Consider the following 24806-nt stretch of genomic DNA (forward strand, 5'->3'; position numbering starts at 1 on the left):
TTCACGGGGAAGGAGAGCTAAGAGGAGGTGGTGGGGCATGGCCAGGCCCTGGCAGGCCTAATTAGGGGTTTAAACCTTCACCTTGGCATGCAGGGTGTGGAGGGTAAGGGAAGAGGGAGTGTAGCCAGACACCTGTGGCTTTGGGGGTGGGGTGGGGAGGGGAATGAGGAGAAGGAGGAGGAGGAGGAGGGGAGATCTGCCTACCCCTGCAGCTCCCTTACTGTCGGGAGCAATCCAGGCACAGAATGCTGCCTAGTCGCATAGGGGGACTCTTCCCCCACCTCAGTCGCCCCCACAGCTGGGGGGTGGGCAGGAGAGCTTTGTGCGGTGCTGGAGGGGGACTCTTGCCTCTCCTCCTCCTTCTCCTCAGCCCCCTCCCCACTGGCACGGGGTGGGGAGCGGGGTTCTGTGTGGGGTTGCCCAGCATCACAGGGGGACTCTTCCCCTTCCCCCTCTCCTGTGGGGCAGGGGAGGTCTCTGTTCAGTGCTCTGGGGCTCTCTTTCCCCTCCTCCCCCATCCCCCGATACCATGGGGCTAAGAGAGGGGATCTCTGTGCATGGCTGCCTGGCCCCAGAGGGGGACTCTTTCTCCTGCTCTTACCCACCATGGAGTGTGGAGGGGGGAACTGTTCAGTGCTGGAATGGGACTCATCCCTCTCCTCCTCCCCAGGGTGCAGAGAAGGGGGCTGTCTGCGAGGTTTATTCCAGTTTCTGATTACTTAATTATAGATTCATAGATTCTAGGGTCGGAAGGGACCTCAATAGATCATCGAGTCCGACCCTCTGCATAGGCAGGAAAGAGTGCTGGGTCTAGATGACCCCAGCTAGATGCGTATCCAACCTCCTCTTGAAGACCCCCAGGGTAGGGGAGAGCACCACCTCCCTTTGGGAGCCCATTCCAGACCTTGGCCACTCTAACTGTGAAGAAGTTCTTCCTAATGTCTAGTCTAAATCTGCTCTCTGCTAGCTTGTGGCCATTATTTCTTGTAACCCCCGGGGGCACCTTGGTGAATAAACACTCACCAATTCCCTTCTGTGACCCCGTGATGAACTTATAGGCAGCCACAAGGTCGCCTCTCAACCTTCTCTTGCGGAGGCTGAAGAGGTCCAGGTGCCCCAGTCTCTCCTCATAGGGTTTGGTCTGCAAGCCCCTAACCATACGAGTGGCCCTTCTCTGGACCCTCTCCAGGTTATCCACATCTCTCTTGAAGTGTGGCGCCCAAAATTGAACGCAGTATTCCAACTGCGGTCTGACCAGCGCCCGATAGAGGGGAAGTATCACCTCCTTGGATCTGTTCGTCATGGATCTCCTGATGCACGATAAAGTACTATTAGCTTTTCTGATGGCTTCATCACACTGACGACTCATGTTCATCTTGGAATCCACTAGGACTCCAAGATCCCTTTCCGCTTCCGTTCCACCAAGCAGGTCATTTCCTAGGCAGTAGGTATGTTGGACATTCTTCCTCTCTAGGTGCAGCACTTTGCATTTCTCCTTGTTGAATTGCATTCTGTTGTTTTCTGCCCACTTGTCCAACCTGTCCAGGTCTGCTTGCAACTGTTCCCTGCCCTCCGGCATGTCCATTTCTCCCCACAGTTTTGTGTCATCTGCAAACTTGGACAGAGTACACTTCACTCCCTTGTCCAAGTTGCTGATGAAGACATTGAAGAGTATCGGGCCTAGGACCAAGCTGTGCAGGACTCCACTGCCCACACCCGTCCAGGTCGAAACAGACCCATCCACTACGACTCTCTGGGTGCGACCCTCTAGCCAATTCGTCACCCACCAGACTGTATAGTCATCCAAGCCACAGTCTCTTAACTTGTTCACCAGTATGGTGTGGGATACCGTATCAAAGGCCTTCCTGAAGTCTAAGTATATGATGTCAACCCCTACTCCTGCATCCAGGTGTTTTGTAACCTGGTCATAAAAAGAGACTAGATTAGTCAGGCATGATCTACCTGCTACGAACCCGTGCTGGTTTCCCCTCAGCATAATTTGTCCTGCCGGGCTCTCACAAATGTGAGCCTTGATAATTTTTTCAAAGACTTTGCCAAGGATGGAGGTGAGACTGACTGGACTATAGTTGCCTGGGTCCTCCTTCCTCCCCTTCTTGAAAATGGGGACCACATTGGCCCTTTTCCAGTCCTCCGGGACCTGGCCTGTGCACCATGAGCGTTCAAATATTCCCTCCAGTGGCTGTGCAATGACGTCAGCCAGTGCCTTCAGCACCCTCGGATGGAGCTCATCCGGGCCTGCCGACTTAAAGGCATCCAGTTCCTCCAAGTGCTCTGCACCATCTCAGGGTCTACGCATGGTAGTCTGGCGCCCTGCTGCTGCCTCTCCACAATCCCAGTGAGAGACTTGCTTGCCCCTCACTTAGGAACACTGAGGCAAAGAACTCGTTGAGGAGTTCAGCCTTGTCCCCCCTGTCCGTCACCAATTGTTTCTGCCCATTTACCAGGGGTCCTATTCCTCCCTGGGCCTTCCTTTTACTCCCTATATATCTAAAAAACAATTTCTTGTTGTCCTTTACTTGGGATGCCATCCTCAGCTCCATGGTAGCTTTGGCCCATCTAACTGCCTCCCTACAAGCGCGAGCAGAGGAGGTATATTCACCTTTGGTGATCTCTCCCTGTTTCCAGTTTTTATATGCTCCCCTTTTAGCCTGTAGGCTGCTCAGGATTTCTCTGGTCAGCCAGGGAAGCTTTCTGGCCCCTTTCCCTCCTTTTCCTCGCATCAGGATCGTCTCCCTCTGTGCCCAAAGGATCATTTCCTTAAAGCACAGCCACCCTTCCTGGGCTCCCATCTCTTCAAAACTCCTACTCTGCAGTGCGTCCTTGACTAATCGCTTGAGTTCATTGAAATCAGCTTTCCTAAAGTCTGGCACTTTCACCCTACTAGTTACCTTACCCACTCGACGTCTTATGATGAATTCTATTATTTGGTGATCACTGTCCCCCAGGTGGCCACCGATCTGTAGGTCCCCTACCATGTCATCCCCCATTGCCAATACCAGGTCCAGATAATTATAATAAATTAGGTTTATGTGTAATGTCTGCCCCTAGCCTAAGTCTCCCCAGGCAGGTAAGAATTTTCCCTTCCTCATTCCCTTCCCCTCTGTGCTCAGCAACACATTCTCTCCTCTACATTCCCCACAGGCAGAGGGAGAAAAAAATACTTGAAAGGTGAGGGGGGTGGGCTGACAATGCACGTGCATTCCCCACAGCAGGTATGTCTATGGGGGAAGGGGTAGGAATATTGAGGCCCCAGCAATGATGGATGGAGTGGGACACAGGCAGAACCCACTCACCCCAAGCCCTGCTCCCTCTCTAACCACTGGGGCCTCAATCTTCCACCCCCCCCCCCATGGCAGTGAGGGAGGGAGTAGGGTTGGGGCAAGGGTAGGCCCTGCATGTTGGGGTGGGGCACAGGATGGAGCCATGAATGGCTTGTCAGGGGGGCGCCCAGCATGGGGAGGGGTTGGCAGCTCCCACAGCTGCACACACCTCGGGAAGGCATGGGGGCCATGTGCCTGAGATCTGCACATGGGGGAAGGGTGGGCTGGGGCCAGGCTCTTCCCAGCAGGGAGGTTAAGCTGTGTTGCACTCAGGGTGGGTGGTGCTGGTGCTGGGTGGGAGGGGATGGGGGGGCTACAGATAATTTTGGGGTGGCTGTAGCCCCCTCACAACCCCCCTGCTCCCAGTGCTGCTGTCGCCTGCCCCGAGCACAGTGCAGTGCAACCCTCCTGGTGGGAAGACCCCGGCAGAGCCCCATCCCCATCCTGCAGTCTGCTCTGTCCCATGCAGACGTGGGAGCACACACACCCTCATGCCCTCCCAGATTGCATGTAGTAGCATGAGTCACATCCCCTGAATGAGCCACTCATGGCTCAGTCCTGCAGCCCACTCTGGCTGTTCAGCACCTGCCCCAGCCCCAGCCCCAATCCACTCCCTCCCTCACAGCTTGTTGTGTGCCCTTCTCCACCCCTGCTGCAGCCACCAGAAGCCCATAGCTGGGCTGCCTTGTGGCCCTACTGCTGCACCGCATTTGGGGAGGCTAAGCCCTATTAGCCCCCCACTTCCACTGCCTATGCCATTCCCCCTGGCTTCCCTGCCTGCCATGGCAACTGCTTTCAGCTGTCCGGGAGTGGGAGGAGGCTTTTAAGTCACTCCTGCCCCACTCTAGCAAGTCTGTACAGGAATCCAGAATTGCCCAGGGATAGCAGGGGTAGAGGTAGTGGGTGTGTGCCCACTCCCAAGCTAGCAGGGAGCATTGGGCTGGCCTGCCCACCATTACTGCTGTCTCCTACTGAGCCCAGCTCACCACAGAGCCCAGCCAGAGTGGGTCAGGAGAGGCTGTGGAGTCCCCTTATCCCTAAGTCATCAGGGACAGTGGGGACAGTGACAGCAGCAGGCAAGGCAGGAGGTGAATGGGCAGGGAAGGGACATGCCATGAATGGGACGGAAGTAAGGAAATTCTTATTTCCTTCAAGGACTTAAAAATAAGTCCTTGACTGCTTCTCCCATGACACAGACTGAAAGGAGGAAGGGAAGGTGTGCGTACCACTGTGCCCCTCTGGATCTGCCCCTGAATGTAGCCTGCATTGATATAATCAAGAGAAGAATTTAGCTTATAATCCTTAAAGCATATATGAAATTCCAATTTAAGTGGCTGGAGTGTGAAATACATTAGATCAAATTCATCATATACTGCTTTAGATATGCAAATACAAGACCTAAACTATGTATGACTTTATAACATGCCCATTAGATTGCTTCTTTTCAATATAAATTACTCCCTCTTTTGCATTCATATTCAAAATAATGAAAGTAAACTTAAATATTCAATGTTCCATACAGGTTTGCTAAAAAGTAATTTTTATTATACCCATCAATAGGGCCAAGAATTCATGTTAGGCTCTCAAAATCGGTGGTATGTGGTTCCATTGGTTTAAATGGGTTTTGCATCATGGTAGTAAATATACCAAAATAGACCTAATTTTTAAACCAGAATTGGCATAGTGTATATTAAATATTTATGCAATTGGGTGCATTTTAAAAGTAAGTGTGTGTGGCACTATGCTGCAATGAAGGAAGCTAATACAATGATATTATCAAATCATATGGCAATGATTTTTTTCCCACATGTGCAGGAAACTATATGCAGGAAAAAACTAACATGCATTTCAGTTACCATTTCCTCTACATCTGACAAATGAGTCTCCATTTAAAAAAAAAAGTAAAAATATGAAAAATAACAAGAAAGGAAATTAGGCTGGATATGTACAATACACATGTTGTATTGTATGCTGCACATGTACATGAGATGTTTACTGTTCAGTAACTAATTAAGTGCACAATAAATGTCTCAGTGTCTACACATGTACCACAAAAGACGGCTGAGGGGAGATCTTGTGGCCGCCTATAATTTTCTTAGGGGAGGTCAACAGGGAATAAGGGAAGCACTGTTTACTAAGGCGCCCCAGGGAGTGACTAGGAATAACGGGTGTAAAATAGTTGAGAGTGGATTTAGGTTAAGTATTAGGAAGAAATTTTTCACAGTAAGGGTGGCCTTGGAATGGGCTTCCAAGGGAGGTGGTGCTATCACCTAGCTTGGAGGTCTTCAGGAGGAGGCTAAATAGTCACCTGGCTGGAGTCATCTGACCTTGGTCCTCTTTCCTGCCAGGGGCAGGGGGTCGGACATGATGATCCATTGTGGTCCCTTCCGACTCTACAATCTATGAATCTATATTTCTTAAACTTGATGCAATTAAAAAAAAGCCTTCCAGGCCTGACTCATAACTGCATTACTCCTTTTTCCACTGTGACTTCACTGATCTCAGTGGAGTTATGCTAGAATAAAATTGGAATAATGCAGTAATAATACATCCTTCAAGTGGTATGGAGACTTGGCCAGAGTCTTATCTGATTTACACCATTGTAAATCTGTAGTATTTGGAATCAGTGGAATTGCCCTGGTATATCTGAGATTATAATCTGGTCTAGTGACTGCACAACTACTGAACCATGACCGTGTTATTATTTTATTATGATTATTTATTATGATTGGCTGACAACTTGATGGAAAGTATTTTTCTTAGGCAATATAATATAGATATGTACATGCATATAATTTATTGCAGTTAATTAGTTTGTGAATATTTTGTTAAGGCATTACCAGAAAATGCTATTTTTTAAATCTACAGTACCTCAGGCTGTAAAGTAATTAATTAGCTGTCACCTTTGTTATTTAGAAAGGGATTGTGATGATAAGTAGTCATTCATATTACGTCTATGCTTCCTTAGCGATTGATTAACACTATTTGAAACTCTAGTTCAGAGAAATAACAGAAAAACATTATAGGACTGTGCTTGTTACCTCAGCTACTAAATCAATAAAGTGATAGAAAAGCTGTATTTGCTAACTCCAGAATCCTTTCCACTACCTTGCACACTCTCAGCTACCACATACACTGCAAAGGGTACTTGGGAACATGTGTAAGGCAGAAGCCACATAACAAACGGAAGTTTAAAGTTCTCTGCTTTTATAAGCATTATGCAGACCTTAGTATCACATAAAATAAATACCAATCAAATTGAAGGAAAGCTCCTCATTTGCTTCTATGGCTTGTAGGCTGTGGTATCTTGTCATGGACTTAAAGATGCCAAGCAAAATAAAAAGGAGCAATTATATTAATGAATTTTCAAAAATTTAAATTTTTGGCTTCAGTCCTGTTGAAGGATCAGAGTTAAGCAGGTAGTTAAAAGCTTTGCTCCTTAAATCTGTGAAAAAGTACATTATATAGCTGAACAGAATAAAATTCTCTTTCCCATCTTAGCATAACAGAGAAGGGTTGGTCAAACCACTTAGGGGATGGCCAGGTCCTAAAAAGAGTAGCCTATGTCCAATCAGGCTGGAGCTGAGATCCTCTTTGTGCCTTTCCCTGCACATAGGATTACAATAGGGAGGCTTCCCTGCCTTGTATGGCCAGCCCATGTGAACTGATTAGATCTCCCTAATTAAACCTTCTCATCCTCTTATCACCGTTGGCCTGCTCTGTCTCTGCCTATACCTGAGATATTTTTGGGGAGTGTTTCCATGATGCTGTTGCATCTGAGCAATTGCCAATTTTGGGGATTGGGAAGGGATTTTTTCTGTTAGGCCAAATTGGCAACGGCCTGTTTTTATTTGTGGGTTTTTTGTGGGGGAGGCAGGGGTGGGGGAGGAGAAGGGAGGGTTGTTTTCTTCACATCATTGTGGCAGCACAATTTAGGTTTGAAATTTAAGAAAATAAAATTATTTTTAATATTAGGACATAATTAGGAATGTTTAGTTTATTTTGGATGGCATCCAGGGCAGGTAAAGGTTAAAAAGGTCAGCTCCTAGAGTTCAGTAAGATTTATATATGGCTGGTGGATTTTTTGCCTAAATGAAGAAGGGAGACTAGAAGCTTCCAGTTGCAATCTCTCTTGACACGCTTTACCTCCTTTGCACAGTAGGTGTTTGTTGAGTCCTAGGAATAAGCTGACAAGGGTCTATCCTAAGTATTTGATTTCTTGGTTGGAGCCCTGAAACTGCTGCACTGAACTGAATGCAACAGTTGGTGTGTGAGAGGAGATAGGCAAATATTCCCTGACCCATTTTTTCAGTTAATTTTGCATCTGCTGGCTTAGTTCATCCCTCTTATTTACCTGCACAACTTAGTCAACCTCTGCATTACTGAAATCATCATATGAAGACCTTTTAAATAGGCCAAGAATAGGTGCCCATTTCTTTAGAAAAGCAAGTGTCTTCGGTATGCTACGAGGTGGGCACTCAAAAGTCACTTTCGAAAATGCTGGCCTATATTTTCTCTAGGTAAATAATGTGTCAGCTACTGAGACCATCCCTACACTAAGGAATATGACACCTGGCACAATTCATACAGGGGGAAAAACATTAGAAGTCACTAGTCTAAGGTTACACAATGGTTGGCATTGTTACTAATACAAACTGAGATTAACTGCTGTTGGTAGGATTTTCTTCTACAAAATTTGCTAGTAAAGACAAGGCTTTACAGCTATTTCATAGCAGCCACTGCTTGAAGCAGCATTACCACACTTGTAAGAGACTCTTATGAAATATGAAATCAGCATCTAATCCAGCCATACATTTTAGAAAATCCAGTAATGTAATTGATGGCAACCTACCCTGGTCGCACTGATAATCCTGGATGCACGAAATAGGATGTACAGCTTGGGGAAGCTTCCAAGTTATTTAAGATAAAACCCTCAAATTTCAAGAAAGTTTTTGCCTTATGAAGTGAACACAGTTTGTCTGCTTGGTGAACATGGTAAATACAGTTTATCTACTTTTGCAGCCATGCTCTTTCATGCATTAGTCCAGGTGCACCCATGTCTCATTCTGACCGTTAAAACTGGGTAATTTTCATGTTGTAGACAGGGTTAATTAAACTTTACAAGGCTGATGCACACTAAGGCAGCATTTCTCAAACCATGGGTTGTTACCGGAAAGTGGATTGCAAGAATATATATGAAAAGGTCACAAACAAACTTTAAAAATGAATCAACAAACTTCAAAAATGAATTATCTTTTAAAGGAGAAAAGCATGTGAAACTGTGGCTTTTCCCTTGCAGGCTGGCAGAGTTCCAGTCTGCAAGAGGTTGCCTGGGGCCCCTGTATCCCCCCCCCCCCCCCCACTGCTCCACACATTGAGGGGCTGGGGCCTGGGGTGAGAGGCAGTGGGTTGGGACTGGCCAGTGATGTTTACAAATGGGTCCTGGTACAAAAAGTTTGAGAACCACTGCTCTAAAGAACAGGAAAATGAGAAGGGGAGGAACAAGAGAGATAGAAGGCAAAAAATAAAATAAATCCTAGTAATCTAGTAATCCTAGTAAAATTAATTATGTCTTGATTAACTGAGTCTGCCGGAGTGTTCTAATTAGAATGTTCCAGCATGCTGTAGCATCTTGTTTATTCAGTGTCCCACATTTCAAAATGGTGGCAGGGCTGCTTTAATTAATGTTCATAGAATGAGCTTTAGTTAAAGTGCCCCCACCACCATTTTGATATGTGAGATGCTAAATACATGAGATGTTGTGGTGTTTTAATTAAAGCAGCTCCCAAGAGCTGCTCCACACCTCCCCCCTCCCACCCCCCACCTCGGAGCATGTGTATAGGAATCCTTAGTTACTAGGATTTATTTTATTTTTTGCTGTCTCTCTCTCTCACTCCTCTCCCATCTCATTCTCCTGCTCCTTGGAGTGCATCAGCTGTGTTGCTTGATGCTACTTTTGCATTCTCTGCATTCGATGAATCGAGTCTGCTCCTATGTGTTTTAATCGGAAGGCATTAGAGCACATGTATAGACACCCTAAAAACAAATTAGATTGATTTCTTTATAAGGCATGACAAAAATGTAATCTAAATTTGGCTTTCAAAATGTTTTTTAATGCTCTTTGAGAAGCATTTGGTAGTTCATAGTTATTATTGGGGCTTTACGATATGAAACTTTAACTTAAAAAGTGGCTTAAGAAGCTGATCCCAAATACTTCTTAGGATAACATTTTGACTGCAACGGTGGTTGCAGAAGTAGGCAATGGAAGATGTTTATGCATGACTGAGGGCAGAATTTGGTGCACATGCTAATATGAAAAATCTCCCTTCAGCTTTTTTTCCAAAAAGAATGGGGTATTTTATAAAGTATACTACATAACTACATTGTCCAAGGAGACTATGTTTAAAATTCAGATACATTTATGTTTTGGGTATATAAAATTGCAATATATGCTTTCACTTTGTACATGCGCGCGCACACACACACATGCACACACACACACACACACACACATGCTCTCTCTCTAAGTCTCCCTTTCTTACTAGGGTGGATGCTGATGAGATCACATACTCCTTCAATTCCTGCCATGGGGTAGAGAGGAGGGGCCTGGCTCTTCATTGAGGCCATGGGGGCTGGTGGGGGGAATGGTCCCCTGGGCTGTCCCCAGCTTCATGTCAGCCAGATCTGTTGTGGCTGTGATAGCAATGAGGGATGTTGGGGGGGTTAGAACAGAGGCATAGTATGCCCTGGGCAGAATGGGACAGGGAAAATTTTAGGCTGACAGAGGATGTCAGAGGTGGCATTACCTGCAACAGTTCTAGCTGCTGCCACTGGGGGATGGGTTCCCCCTAGACTGGCTGCAGCAGCCCCTGTGGCACAAGATCTCTGGGGGCTGCCAGTTTGGTGCGTGGAGCTAACTCCGCATTATCCCTGCCTCACTCAAATATGCTGCAGCCCATCCCTGCACTGCAGTTGCTGCAGCTGGAATGCAGGGAGCCCAAGCCATGATAGGTAACACTGCCACTGCTGCGCTGCTGGTACTCTCCACCTCTGCCCAGGGTGCAGAAACCAGTGCGATTCAGAATTAGAGAATGGGGTGACAGGCACTTGGGGCCTCTCCAACTTTTCATCATGGCAGAAAAGAGGTTGCTTCCCAACTCCTCCACATAGACTCCACAAATTGTGGGACACCCTCGAGTGGCTGACACTTCCCATCAGCAGAAAAAGGCGTGGGGTTGCATCCTTCTTTTAAAAAACCTAAACCTACCCACGTTTCTTTCCTACCTGAAATGCTTACTAAATTAGTAAGAGTTTGAGTGTAAAGATAAGGTGCAACTCTGCATCCAAGTACTGTTATCAACAAGTTTTGATAACCCTCATCCAATTATGATGCTTGGACTTCCATGGTTATAAATTAAATGTATAAAAAGATGTGGTGTGCTAATTTATTACCAGTTCATTGCTGCCATCCTCATCAAAATCCTCCTCTATTCCATCAGTCATCTCTTCTCCATCTCCATCTGCATCTGGCCCTCCTTCAGTTGGTTCTTCTGTAGAGTTATCTGCATTCTCTGATATGCATTCTTCTTGGATAAGATCAGCGTTATCTTCCATTTGCTTCTTTTGTGCTTCTGTAAGGAAAGCATACTCTATAGAGATTCAGTAACCTTTTCTATGCTGGAGCAGATGGGGACAGGTGTTTGAAATGTTGTGTGGTCATGTCTACCAAGTAAATATTATTAGATTTCCTCTTTCCCAAATCTATTGCATAAATTCACAGAAGCACCATCATGTTCAGCCACCCAGACAGAAAGGCCTGATAGGGTGATTACTGATATTCTCAAGATTCTCCTTTGTTATGGGAAATCCACATAATCACCGCAGTTATTTATTAGTAGTCAGAGTAGCATGCAGATTTCTCTAACATGTAGACAATTGTTAATTACCCATAAGTGTGCAGAGATTTATTTTCATAATCATGCCATGATTATTACTAAATAACGATATACCTAATAAATCCTTCTAATCAAAATTATTACTAGGGATTGTATAGCAGCACTCTGCTTTTGAACAGTGCACTGAGGCAATTGCTGAAGGTCCACTTCCTCTGTCACACTCCAAAGCAGTGTAAAGATAAGACCTCTTCCATCACCCACAGAGCTGCTACACGGTTACTCTGCATGGTCGCCTTGCACAGCTCTAGTGTGGAACTTAGAGGATGATGAGGGCCTGGCATCTGCTTTTGACCCCTTGGGTAATTTCATCCAGCTGGCAGAAGCCCACAGAAGGAATGGGAGAAGACTGAAAGACAGGCATATTGGCTAAATGACTGGTTGGAGCCCTATGTATTTCAGAAACTCAATATGGTAACGTCAATGCACTCAAACTGACAGTGGGTCTGAGGAGGATTTGCCTGTTGCCAGGATACCAATGTCACTGCGGTGTGAAGGTGACAGTATCAATCAGCCTTAGAGCTTACAAAACAAAAGAAACATTCCCTTCTTTATTAATCTGGCTGTTCTGTATTACTGGCTAATTCATCTCATATCTTGTCAGACAGTGCATGAATCTTAAATTGGCTGTGAAGTCATATATCTTCCAGCTTTATGAATATATTATGTTTTCTACTTTAAATTATTAAAGTCCATAGCTAATATTCAAAACTCCCAACACTATTTTGTCTTACATAATCTTAAGCAAAGCCAAATCATTTCCCCCACTCTAGACTTACACATTTGTTTTACAGGTTGCTTTAATCTCTTGAGCCTTGCTAGCCTTTAACCCTTTACTCTCAAATTCTGTTTGCTAAATCTTCAAAATGTGAAAGGTTTTGCTTTGTTAGTCATTAAACCTTTTCAGAAATATCCTTTGACTTGAATCTGGAATCATGTTAGGTATCCTTTTCGAAATACAAACTGAGTAATGATGAAATATAACATTCTGTCCATGGAGACTTATCTTAAAGTATTCAACATCTATTTTTGCAACACTTTCTGAATCCAACTAGTATTGTTAGCATAAGCTCTAGTATCAGCCCAATTTCTGATATGGCATTTTAATCAAGAGAAAAGTAGCACTGCCAGCCACAGGTAATCCCCTAAAAATATCTTAATTTGCCTAAGTGTTCTCTCTTCTCTTTCTCAATTTAAGGTCTGTCTGAAGGAGGACAATCTATTGAAAGGTTAGAAATTTCAGAGGACAAACCCTTCACATACTATATTAAACTGTGTGAAGAGGCAATGCAAACTCCTGTTCAGAATAAGCAGTGGGAATCATAAAAACAAGAAGCTAAGAAGCAGTGAAAATTTTGATCATTTTTATATGACATACTGCATTTTGTCGTACTGCCTTTATGGAAGTCATAAAGGTGGAAGAGAGATGTTTTTGCTTAACTTCTTTCCTCTTTACTAATTCTGCGACTTAAAATGACAAACAGCATATGTCAGCCAAGGGAAATATGATAAAGTTTGTTCTTAAATCTAACATAAAATCTATTGATAGATATGTTAAAAAAAGACAGGAGATTATAAAAAGGAGTTGTACTATACTATAGTATTCAGTAAAAGATGAGAAAAAACACCTTGCTCAATAGGTGTTTAAAGTTATGTTTGCAATATACTGCATGGGAACTCTTGGGAGCTTAGTGTATTTGAAAAGCAAGCCACTTATTTAAATGTCTAAATAAAGATTTAGAGTTAGGATTTTCAAAGGTGCTTAACATTAAGTACCCATTTTTGAAAATCTCAAACTTTATATTTCCATAAAGAATATCCTCCTCCTGTGGTCTCACTGACCCAGCACAAGCAAACACCCTTCTGGTATGGCTTTTCCACATCTCTACTCACAAACTAGACTCAACAAATTTCCTAAGAATCCACTTATTTCTAATTATTTCTTGCTATTTAGCCTTCAGGTATTTGCTGGGTCAATACGCATAGCTGAATAAAAGCGTGCAAATAACTATGTTAAAATACAATCTTTATTATTTGTAGAATCTGAGTTTCCATCCAGAGTCTGTAGCTGAGATTGACAAGACTGAAGTATAGTATATAGATTTCTCTTTCTTTCTTTCTTTCTTTTGGTTGAAAGACTAAGACAGGATCTTTCCCTGCTCTTTAAGCTAATATTACTGAAAATCATTCTAAAGATCTTAAGCAAAATAAAACTTCAGCATGCAACAAATAGGAACAACAAGCCACATGGACTAATGTTTTAGCCTTAGGTTCTCTGTTTTTATTCTACTAAAACATCCATGGTCTGGATAACAATAAAGGTTAGAACCCTGCCTGACATTGCAAAGTGAATTTTCAGTCCCTGAAAAGTTATTGCTTAGCAAGCAAATAGTTGAAGTTAGGGATGATGAAGATCCAGATCACAGTCCACAGCTGTAGCAACTAACATTACTGCCTCTTGTCCTGCTGGGAAGACCTGTGGGCCAGAAGACATGCTGGATTGGGTCCATGGACTAGCCCTGTACCAGTCATCCAGGCTTCAGGGCTAGATATGTTTGCTACACTGGTTTAAGTCAACATTGCCTGTACATATACATTCAAATGACCTGGGAGAATTCTTTTGAGTTTGCTTTCCTGGTAGAAAAAACTCACCCAGAGAAGCTTGAATGTTGAGTTCCTGCAGACCAGAAAGCTTGCAGTCCTGACTGTGCAGCCAGGGGGTCCCTATACACACATCTGAATGTGTTCTGCAGTCTCCCTCAGTCTGCCTGGAGAGAGAATGGCAGCAGTGCATGGTGGGGAGGGGATGGGAGCAAAGCAGCCTAGGATACTGAAGGAATGTGCTGTGGCTTCTTTTAGAAGAGCACATGTATAGACATTAGCACTTCCAAGAGAAACTCTACTGGGGATGATTTAATCCTGATTGTTCCTGGTTTTTCTTCTGAAGAGGCCATTGTTACTCTAAGACAAAAGTCCTGAACATCTGTATGCTTGTAGTTCCTTCTAAGAGAGCAGCAACTCTTCTGGGAGAAGCTGAATGTCCATACATGGCCACTGAATTTGGATTCTAACATGTAACATTCCTCAAAAGGAATAATTCCCAATTCTATTGGATAGCTACATAATTTTAACTAAGAAAATCTGTAAGCTAATACTTCTCTTTTTTAAACAATGTTCAGGCCTTCTGTAGATTTTTCTGTTGTTAGCTGCTCTGGGCCTTTTGAATAGAGTGGGATATAAGAGTAATAAATACATGTATTTATTAAATAAATAAATACATCTCAACTCTGTCTCAACCACCATGTACTACGTGTGCCTTGGACAGGTGTAAAGGAAAAGGAATCATAGAACCAAGTTGTAGAAAAGCAAAAGAATCATTCTACAGCTGACACAGCCTCCGTAGCTTTTCCTTATTGTGTTCACTGTGTTTTTAGGCTTGGGGACATGGAAGACTGAATATCCAGCAGCCCTGCTCCAAAAATCTTCATGCCCTGGGGAGCCCCTGTAAGGCTGCATAACATGCTTAATGCTTAGATCCATTGGAGACTCCAAGAATCCTTCTCCCTTCAGACCTCCTCAAGTGAGGAGGGAGAGCAAGGGAGTGGGATATCTCAAAGTGTCTGCTTTAAAACACTGTAACATTTTGGGGCCAGATGCTGATGTCTGTAGAAGGTATTCACTGCAGGGCTTCAGATGATATAAAGTATGATTCAACAGAAATGAACATATTCTCTTAGACCTGATTTATATTTAAATAAGTTCCCTATAATCCTTGCAGCATAAGTGTGAATTGGATATCAAAGTACAATGCTAGGCAGCTTATTTAGCATCAGAATAGGTTTTATGTAAAAGATCACTGAAGTGGAACTATGCCAGTCTAAATCATTTTGGTAGATGCTTAGGTGCTTTACAATTATATCTTCATTGAACATATTAATTTTTATCTAATTTGTTTAAAATTTAAACATAAAACATAGTGGGTACATGTTGTATATATTTCTACTCAAAAGGTACATGAAACTCAATAACTGCCCTTTGTCATAAACTAGAAAAATAACTTAACTTTTTATGGGCCAGGTGATAGATTCACACCCAACTGAAGAACTCATATTCCAATGAGTGGTTTTTGTTGCTGTCATTGTGTTCAATTAATTGTAAATAGTGCTGTCCAGGTATTTTTCCAATAAACTGGTTCTCACTGAAAAATGCAAATTTGTAAAAAACCCTTTTGTCAGGAAGATAAGTTTGTGTAACACTGTCAGAAGGACAGCTTTCTTAGATCCAGGACAGCATTTCTGGTCTGAGGAGAGAAAAACTGCTGTCCTTCCCCTAGTCTCATTTCTGCAGAATGCTAGCAGCTATGGACTGACATATGATGTTACAGTTTATCTCTCTCCTTGGCCCGATTCAGGACCATGAACTTGAAATAGGTTCCCCCACATCTCAAATGAGTGCCTTAACTCTAGGCTCTTATAATTAGGGAACTATCAAATTCATTGTGGAAGTGGGGTGCGTTGTGGCTCCTTTAATCTTGCAGGTTCCCCTGCGCCCCCCCCCCCCCCCAACTGATTGGTGGAGGGGTCATGCTAGTGGTTCACTCCTGGTCAGTGAGGAGGTGAAAACTGCAGTTTTAAATACGGCACAGTTTTTGCCTCCTGCCACTGATTCTTTGAAGAGCCTCGGATAGCCCAGCTGTTTGCTGCTGACTGGCAGGGAGGCAAAAAGGTGCCATGTTTAAAACTGTAGTTTTAGCTTTCCTACTGATTGGGAGGGAGTGGCAGGGTCCTGTGCTAATCAATAGTTGTGGGGGAGGGGGAGGTAAGGGGTGAGGTGTGCACAGCAGAATATGCGAGATTAAAGGAACCGTCGCGCACTTTACTCCCACCGTGAATTTGGTAAGTCCCTACTTATAGGCTAGGGACAGACATTCAAAAAGCCTGAGCCTGAATTGATTCAATATATGCAGGTTAGTCTAACCTGACTAGGCTAAATCAGTTTGGTAACCGGACAGGCATCCTAGAAGTGCAGGCACATGCCTGCAGTGGCTCAGGCTAGAAGCTGGGGGGCACTAGAGCAGCCCTCCCTTCCTTCCACAGCATGGAGCAGAGGGGGACATGGCCAGGGTCCAGCAGGAGATCTGATTAGCCCAGCAGGGAATTGATAACAGTGTTTATCACCCAATTAAGAAAAGAACAGAGGGACATTACCCGCTACTTGTTGATTCTACCTTTTGACTCATCATGGACCATAGCCAGCCTGTGGTCTGCTAGCTAATACATGGACACCCCCTCAGCAAGGCGGAGGGGAGGGGGGAATACATGCTTAGTAGGGAGTGGTGAGGGGAGGGTGGGGAGCTGCAGCCGGGGAGCAGAGGGGAGGGGGACGGCCCTGCTGTAGAGCAGAAAGCCCCACCCAGCCCAGATAACATGCCAGGATGCTGGGGGTTCCTGGTTTATCTTAAACCAAGAAGGGGTCTGGGACAGACTTTGCACAAACTGGTTTCAGCCAAATTAGTTAAGCCTGATACTACATTCAATCAGGTTTATCTCAAACCAGTTTCAGCCATTCTCAAACTAGTTTATGTGCACTGAACATCTGTTCTGTTACATGTTTAAACCAGTTTCTGATCACTTAAACCCATTTATATATAATGCCTGCCCCTAACCGTAATGTAAAGTAGGTCTTCAGTAGCCATCTGGGGGACAGTGATCACCTAATAATAGAATTCACCATAAGACATCAAGTGGGTAAGGTAACTAGTAGGGTGAAAGTGCTAGACTTTAGGAAAGCTGATTTCAATGAATTCAGGCAATTAGTCAAGGACGCACTGCAGAGTAGGAGTTTTGAAGAGATGGGAGCCCAAGAAGGGTGGCTGTGCCTTAAGGAAACGATCCTTCGGGCACAAACCGAGACGATCCCAATGCGAGGAAAAAGAGGGAAAGGGGCCAGGAGGCTTCTTTGGCTGACCAGAGAAATCCAGGGCAGCCTGAGGGCCAAAAGGGGAGCACATAAAAAGTGGCAACAGGGAGAGATCACCAAAGATGAATATACCTCCTCTGCTCGCGCTTGTAGGGAGGCAGTTAGATGGGCCAAAGCTACCATGGAGCTGAGGATGGCATCCCAAGTAAAGGACAACAAGAAATTGTTTTTTAGATATATAGGGAGTAAAAGGAAGGCCCAGGGAGGAATAGGACCCCTACTAAATGGGGAGAAACAATTGGTGACGGACAGGGGGGACAAGGCTGAACTCCTCAACGAGTTCTTTGCCTCAGTGTTCCTAAGTGAGGGGCAAGCAAGTCTCTCACTGGGATTGTGGAGAGGCAGCAGCAGGGCGCCAGACTACCATGCGTAGACCCTGAGATGGTGCAGAGCACTTGGAGGAACTGGATGCCTTTAAGTCGGCAGGCCCGGATGAGCTCCATCCGAGGGTGCTGAAGGCACTGGCTGACGTCATTGCACAGCCACTGGAGGGAATATTTGAACGCTCATGGTGCACAGGCCAGGTCCCGGAGGACTGGAAAAGGGCCAATGTGGTCCCCATTTTCAAGAAGGGGAGGAAGGAGGACCCAGGCAACTATAGTCCAGTCAGTCTCACCTCCATCCTTGGCAAAGTCTTTGAAAAAATTATCAAGGCTCACATTTGTGAGAGCCCAGCAGGACAAATTATGCTGAGGGGAAACCAGCACGGGTTCGTAGCAAGCAGATCATGCCTGACCAATCTAGTCTCTTTTTATGACCAGGTTACGAAATGCCTGGACACAGGAAGAGGGGTGGATGTCGTATACTTAGACTTCAGGAAGGCCTTCAATACGGTATCCCACCCCATACTGGTGAACAAGTTAAGAGGCTGTGACTTGGATGACTACACAGTCCGGTGGGTGGCGAATTGGCTGGAGGGTCGCACCCAGAGAGTCATGGTGGATGGGTCGGTCTCAACCTGGAAGGGTGTGGGCAGTGGGGTCCCGCAGGGCTCGGTCCTTGGACCAATGCTCTTTAATGTCTTCATCAGCGACTTGGACGAGGGAGTGAAATATACTCTGTCCAAGTTTGCAGATGACACAAAGCTATGGGGAGAAATGGACATGCCGGAGGGCAGGGAACAGCTGCAAGCAGACCTGGACAGATTGGACAAGTGGGCAGAAAACAACAGAATGCAGTTCAACAAGGAGAAATGCAAAGTGCTGCACTTAGGGAGGAAAAATGTCCAGCACACCTACAGCCTAGGGAATGACCTGCTGGGTGGCACAAAAGTGGAAAGGGATCTTGGAGTCTTAGTGGACTCCAAGATGAACATGAGTCGGCAGTGTGACGAAGCCATCAGAAAAGCCAATGGCACTTTATCGTGCATCAGCAGATGCATGACGAATAGATCCAAGGAGGTGATACTTCCCCTCTATCGGGCGCTGGTCAGACTGCAGTTGGAGTACTGCATGCAATTCTGGGCACCGCACTTCAAGAGGGATGCGGATAACCTGGAGAGGGTCCAGAGAAGGGCCACTTGTATGGTTAAGGGCCTGCAGACCAAGCCCTACGAGGAGAGACTAGAGAAACTGGACCTTTTCAGCCTCCGCAAGAGAAGGTTGAGAGGCGACCTTGTGGCTGCCTATAAGTTCATCACGGGGGCACAGAAGGGAATTGGTGAGTGTTTATTCACCAAGGCACCCCCGGGGGTTACAAGAAACAATGGCCACAAGCTAGCAGAGAGCAGATTTAGATTAGACATTAGGAAGAACTTCTTCACAGTTTGAGTGGGCAAGGTCTGGAACGGGCTCCCAAGGGAGGTGGTGCTCTCCCCTACCCTGGGGGTCTTCAAAAGGAGGTTAGATAAGCATCTAGCTGGGGTCATCTAGACCCAGCACTCTTTCCTGCCTATGCAGGGGGTCGGACTCAATGATCTATTGAGGTTCCTTCCGACCCTAGCATCTATGAATCTATGAATCTTTTCCCAATCTTTCCTGTGCAGCTGTTCAACTTCATATAACTATTTGTCAGTGAAGGGATATGGTCTTTCATTTCCTACATCTCAAAAGAGTACAATAACTTTTGAAGTAACAGCTATTCTGGACTGGGATGGCTCTCTCTCATTTACATAAAAAGAAAAGAACAATGACATTTCTCATTTTCATCTCAGTGCAGAATCGGGACAAAGTGATCTTTGCGCGTCCAGCTTTTACAGAGGTGCAATGCATCTATGTTCAGGAGTGGTGTTGCATAACTCTATTGATTCTCTTGATGATGGAGATAAACATTTTTTTTTGTATCCTCAGGTATATTTTTGTTACTCTAAAAATGATACTTTGTATTTTTGGTTCCTGAAAGTGAAATAGGAAAAAGCTTTTCATTTTTACCATTTTAATGTAGAATGAATATTCTTGAAATATTTTGTTGGATGCACCATGAAGGATATTCAGATCTGAGCCCTTCAGTCCAAACTGAGGCTTAAGTTAGCTTATTTCTAGCCTTACATTTGGTGGAAAAACATCTGCAAAGCTTCCTTTCGCTCTCTTATCTGTCAGCTTGACTGATAACTATGCCCTAGTTTAATTCACCTCTTAATGAGCTGTCCATGACTACAAATCATTTTCACCTACCTGCTTCAGCTTTCTGCTGCTTTTCAATCTTCTCCAGTCTCCCTAACAAGGAATCAATTTTTGTTTTGATTTGGGTTAATTCCTTCTTGATTGTTTGCAACTCATCTGATTTCACTGGGAAGAAAGAACAGAAAGGTACAAAACATGAAAAAAACTACATTTTCACCCACAAAATGTCTCTGAGCATTTTCTCTCTCTCTCTTTGGTAACTGTATTTCCACGTATACCTGCTAATAACCACCAGACTCTTATTTCAAGGAGTATTTTGGGGAATAAGCACTTAAAATCAGTGATGTCAGGTACAAATGCTGAATACTGGCAGTGTGTTTCATACTAAATCTTGGTGACAGCAGGTTATATGAGGGGCATTGCTCAGCAATACATGTTTGAGACAAAACGTTTAAGGTCAAAGCAGATTCAATCCTAGCAAGTGCAAATAACATTTAGTGACAATAAGCCTGTAATGTGAGGCAGATTCAAATACTGGGAATGATTCAAACATGACAGGCAATATACAGTGTGTAATGCTCCTTTGCAGTGCTATTTTGTAATAATAATAATAAAACCCCCTTGGCTGCACTAGGTATTTTTCAGCAAGAGTGAATGGTAACAAACGCAGGGATGGCCTGGAACATAACATTATAGCCAAGACAACAACTTCATTGTAACAGAAGATGTTAAGTATTATTGCTTTTTAAAGCTTACAATTCACAGTAATTTCATGTACCTTTTTTGCAGCTTTTTTATGATCACACCTTGGGCAAGGTGAGCCACTTCCAGTAAATTAAGATGTAGAAAGCAGTTTCAAAAGTTTGTAGCATTTTGTTTTTAATGTGTGTGCCTCCTCACACTCCCTCCTCCCTGCTCTACTGGACAATTTGTGGTATTTTGGTTTCATCAGAAGAAGGAAGCAGTGGAGAGAGCACAGACTACCATGTCTTGCCCATTTTGAGACTCAGAAGAAGCTGCAAACTACATCCCCAGCTGTCCCCTCTTGCAGGAGGAAATTTCAAGGGATCTTTGCAGTAATTTCATTTTTTAATTTCAGTATCTGGATCTTTGTGCCTCCTCTTGATCTCTGCAACATGGCTCTTAAGGAACTGCGTGATTATAGCTTCTGCAGGCAATGTGGAGTGGCAGCATGGACCAATAATTGAGTCACCGTGTCCTCCTACCCTTATCTCCATGGTAGGGTGATGTGCATCCCTCTTACTCTACTCCTTCCTCATGCATGCATCTTAGACCAGTGATGAGCCTTTACTGGATTGAAGGAATATAGGGCAGATTGTAAAGTATCTCCCCCTGTGCATGATTTCCCCTTATGTGTAAAGTTTCCTCTTCATGACTGGATCCTGGGGGAGCAACAGGGCTCCTGTACTGTGGGTGCCTATTAATCCCAGCCTTGGAGCCTTCTGAGCTTTCTCCAGTCAATATATTTGTAGCAGCCTTTAAAAAAATGGACCCACCTGAACAGAATGGGAAGAGCTGCCTGGCAGAGAGACAGAGTTTGTCCCAGAGGGGACACTGCAGGCTCTGAGGGCAAGTGAAGCTGTTTGGGAGCAGCCCTGTTGGAAGTGGGAGGGATGATGTAACCCCAGCACAGTTTGGAAGAGAGCCCTTAGCAAAAGCCTGGGAAGGGCCCTGATCTGGGATTGGCTGAGAGGCTTGGATAAAAAGGGGAGCAGTTTTTCCTGTGGTGGGGGGGGGGGGGGTTAAGGGACAGGCTGGAGACCGGATTGAGAGTCTCAGCGCAGTGGTCCCTCAGAGAGCCCCTGAGAGAGGCCTGCAGGAGCAGAGTGGAGAAGCTGCAGCGGCAGGAGCAGGCAGGGACTGCTGGTGTGGAGAACCCAAGTCTGAAGAGACCTGACTGCAGCTGGTGTGGCTGGGTGAGCACAGCAGAGCCGGGGGGGACTGCTGGAGTCTTCCCTAGTTTCCCTGAGGGGTGAGGGGCCCCAGGGGCAGGCAAAGCCCAGGGAGGGGCTGCATTTGCTGGGGCTGTGAGGCTGTGTGGGGCGGCAGGAGGGTTGCTACAGCCTGCAGCCCAGACACTGCTCACAGCAGAAGCAGGGAAGGGGGCAAAGGCAGGGGAAGGCTGTCTTGCAGGAACTGCAGAGAAGCCGCTGCTTGCTGCCTGAAGACCCCAGGAGTACGGAGATGGACACCAGCGCCAGGGAGCGTCCACAGAACACGTGCAGGGACACAGACAGTCCTGCTCCCTGAGATACCCCGCCAGGGGCAGAGCACACGGGATCCCCAGTACACCATGTGCAAGTGAGAGACTGTGTAAATAAGTTCTTGAGGGTTTATTGGACAGTATATCCATGTGCTTATTTAATGGTTATTTGTTATGATGTAAATAATTAAATCTTGTAAATAGTTTCAAAACTGTCTGCAAGGGTGCTTGATTGTAAGGGTAGGCTCTCCGCTCGGGGGCACTGCAGCAGCTTCCCAGGGGGGCTGGGCAGGGCTACTGGCTACCGGGTACCCCAGGATCCCATTATTCAGGTGAGGGCGCATGTAGTGTCGCACCCAGGGTTACATATTGAATAGTGATAACAAGAGTAGCAAATCTCATATTGTTCTTAGGAGAGGCTTAAACCTCTGTTATCTCACATTATTCTAAGTATGTTCAGCCTTGTTACTTAGCCAGATGAAAACTGAGGCGGTGCCCAAATCCCAGTCCTTCCCATTATTGCATAGTACCTATTACTTGTATTCACAGAGCTGGGCCTTAAGTTTGTTCTCAAAGAAATAACAGGCCTCTGTCCAACATTTACATTTTGTAACGAATTGTCCAAGTCATTAAAACTTGCATAAATATATTTAGAGTGACTTTTGCATTGCTTGAGGGAAGAGCCACATTTCTGTTAATGAATACAGAAGTTCCACAGATCCCTGATACAAGAGAAAAACAGGCCCAGTGTTCAGAGGTAGAGGAAGACAATGCATCAAAGTTCTATGATTCAAACTGGTGTGTTAAAGTTGAGTCATCAATTGCCAACCCGTTCTTTGTGTTGCTAACCCCAACACAATATAGAAATATAGTCAAGACGGAGGAAGATCAGAGTATCAAATGGAAAGAATTGACCTTAAGAATTCCATTCCATTTCTATTACTTCCATTAAAAAGTACAAAATGGAAAGTGATGCACTTAGGGACCAATAAAAAATTCTGCTATAGAATGGGAGTTATATCACTTGGATATGATAGAAGAGGAGAAATAGCAGGAAATTGCAGAACGTCTATGACTTACCAATACAATGAAGCCATGAAAAAGGCAAAATCAATTCTGTGATGTGTCGGGCATGTATTTTCATTAGAAATTGGGCAGCATTAATATCCTTATGCAACCATTGCGGGGAACTTTTCTCATATACTGTGAACAATTCTAATCATACAGTTACGACAAGATGAATTCAAACTGGTGCAGAGAAGGGCTTCTAGAGGGATCAGCAGGATGGAAAAGCCGTCTTATAAGAGGACTAAAAGAGCCTTCCCTTTGTTAGCTTAGGAAAGTGAAGATCAAGAGGGATATGGTTTGTTTATAAATACATCATGGGAGCAAGCAGCAAGAAGGGGAAAAGAACAAACTAAAGAGAGAACAGCGTTGGTACAAGAATAAACTGGTATACATTATCCACAAATAAACTGAGGTTGGAGAGCAGAAGAATGGTTCTAACCATCAGAGAAATAAACTTCCACTTCTCAACTACTTCCAGTAGGAGCGGTGGAGGCAAAAAGCCCAGCTAGTTTTAAGATGGAGCTTGATCAGTTTATGAAAGGTACTTGATGACCCTGGAGGTCCATTGTAGTCTTATGTTCCTTATGCAAACATTCTTAAAACAATTCTGCAAGAAGAAAAAGTGCTTTCTGGTGTTCATTTTTACTTATAAAAATGTGAAGCTAGAAATGGCAAGCTGCACTCAGCTCAAATCAGAGAATTAAGTTGTATGTAAATGACATTTTCAGAAATGGAAATGCTATTATAGAATTGCAGCAATACTTGGAACACATTTTCTGCTGCAAACTGATTCTCTTGCAATGTATGATTCAGATTTCTTTGGATAAAATGTCATGTATTTTTTAATCTAAACACCTCCAGTTTAATACCTAACATTTTATCTTATTAGGGGTGCTTTAGCCTTCAGTTAAAAAATGTGTTAGCTGATGAAATTAAAAATAAGCTATAGTAATCAAAGTGAATCCATTAATTTAAAAGCACAGCTCAGTATAAATTAGCTTCTTTTAAATACCTCCTATCTACCATGCACAAAATGGAGTGGCATGTGATTCATGTTTCCTTCCTATTTGCAGTTTTATAAAAATACTTAAAGGGCTTCTGTTTCTATTTTTCTGCCAAAAAAAATGTTCTATTGATGCTAAATGGCAATCTCCATCTGCTGCTTCATACTGTTAACATGGAAACCCACCACTTACATGCTCAGTTCATTGTCCTAGTTTTTCCAGGAAGGGTGATTCTTCTAGTTTTTAGATTTAAAAAGGGGAAAAAACAAAAAAAAGTGCAAAATAATAATTGTAACAACAAAAAACAACCCCATCAACAACCCATACACTCGCTCCCTGAATTTGGTTACCTGAATTTAAGTCAACTACCATCAGAAACAGAGCTATCTTGCTTTTTATGTATTAAAAAAGCAAGCTGGGAGGACATACTTCTAAGTTTTGCTAGAGCAAGAATTCACTGCATCAAAAAGCAGTTAAAAAGCACTATTTTTGCAGATACTCTTACTACTGAGAAAGATAGTGCTTTGTGGTAAATTCTGGAATTTGTATTTATTGGTATTATCATCTGCATATAATGTCTCTGCTGCATGGCACAAATCGCACGTTTCTTTATGTGGTTCACTGATATTTCAAAGCAGCCCAAAACCTGACTTTATAATTCAAACCACTTTAATTTT

At 44.2% G+C, this 24806-nt stretch overlaps 1 protein-coding gene across 4 annotated transcripts in view; it reads right to left on the reverse strand.

Moving 5' to 3' along the window:
• Positions 1-24806, reverse strand: part of RALYL (RALY RNA binding protein like) — a 717576-nt gene that overhangs the window by 18719 nt on the left and 674051 nt on the right. For 3 of the 4 annotated variants that reach the window (XM_019486903.2, XM_059723935.1, XM_019486910.2), the window contains 2 exons: positions 19885-19998; positions 10794-10972 (listed from right to left, as the gene is read on the reverse strand). In XM_019486903.2, the coding sequence (XP_019342448.1) occupies positions 10794-10972; positions 19885-19998 (293 nt within the window). The other variant, XM_059723936.1, reaches the window with a different exon arrangement.

The sequence above is a fragment of the Alligator mississippiensis genome, chromosome 3, assembly GCF_030867095.1.
Source record: "Alligator mississippiensis isolate rAllMis1 chromosome 3, rAllMis1, whole genome shotgun sequence".
Classification (NCBI taxonomy): Eukaryota; Metazoa; Chordata; order Crocodylia; family Alligatoridae; genus Alligator; species Alligator mississippiensis.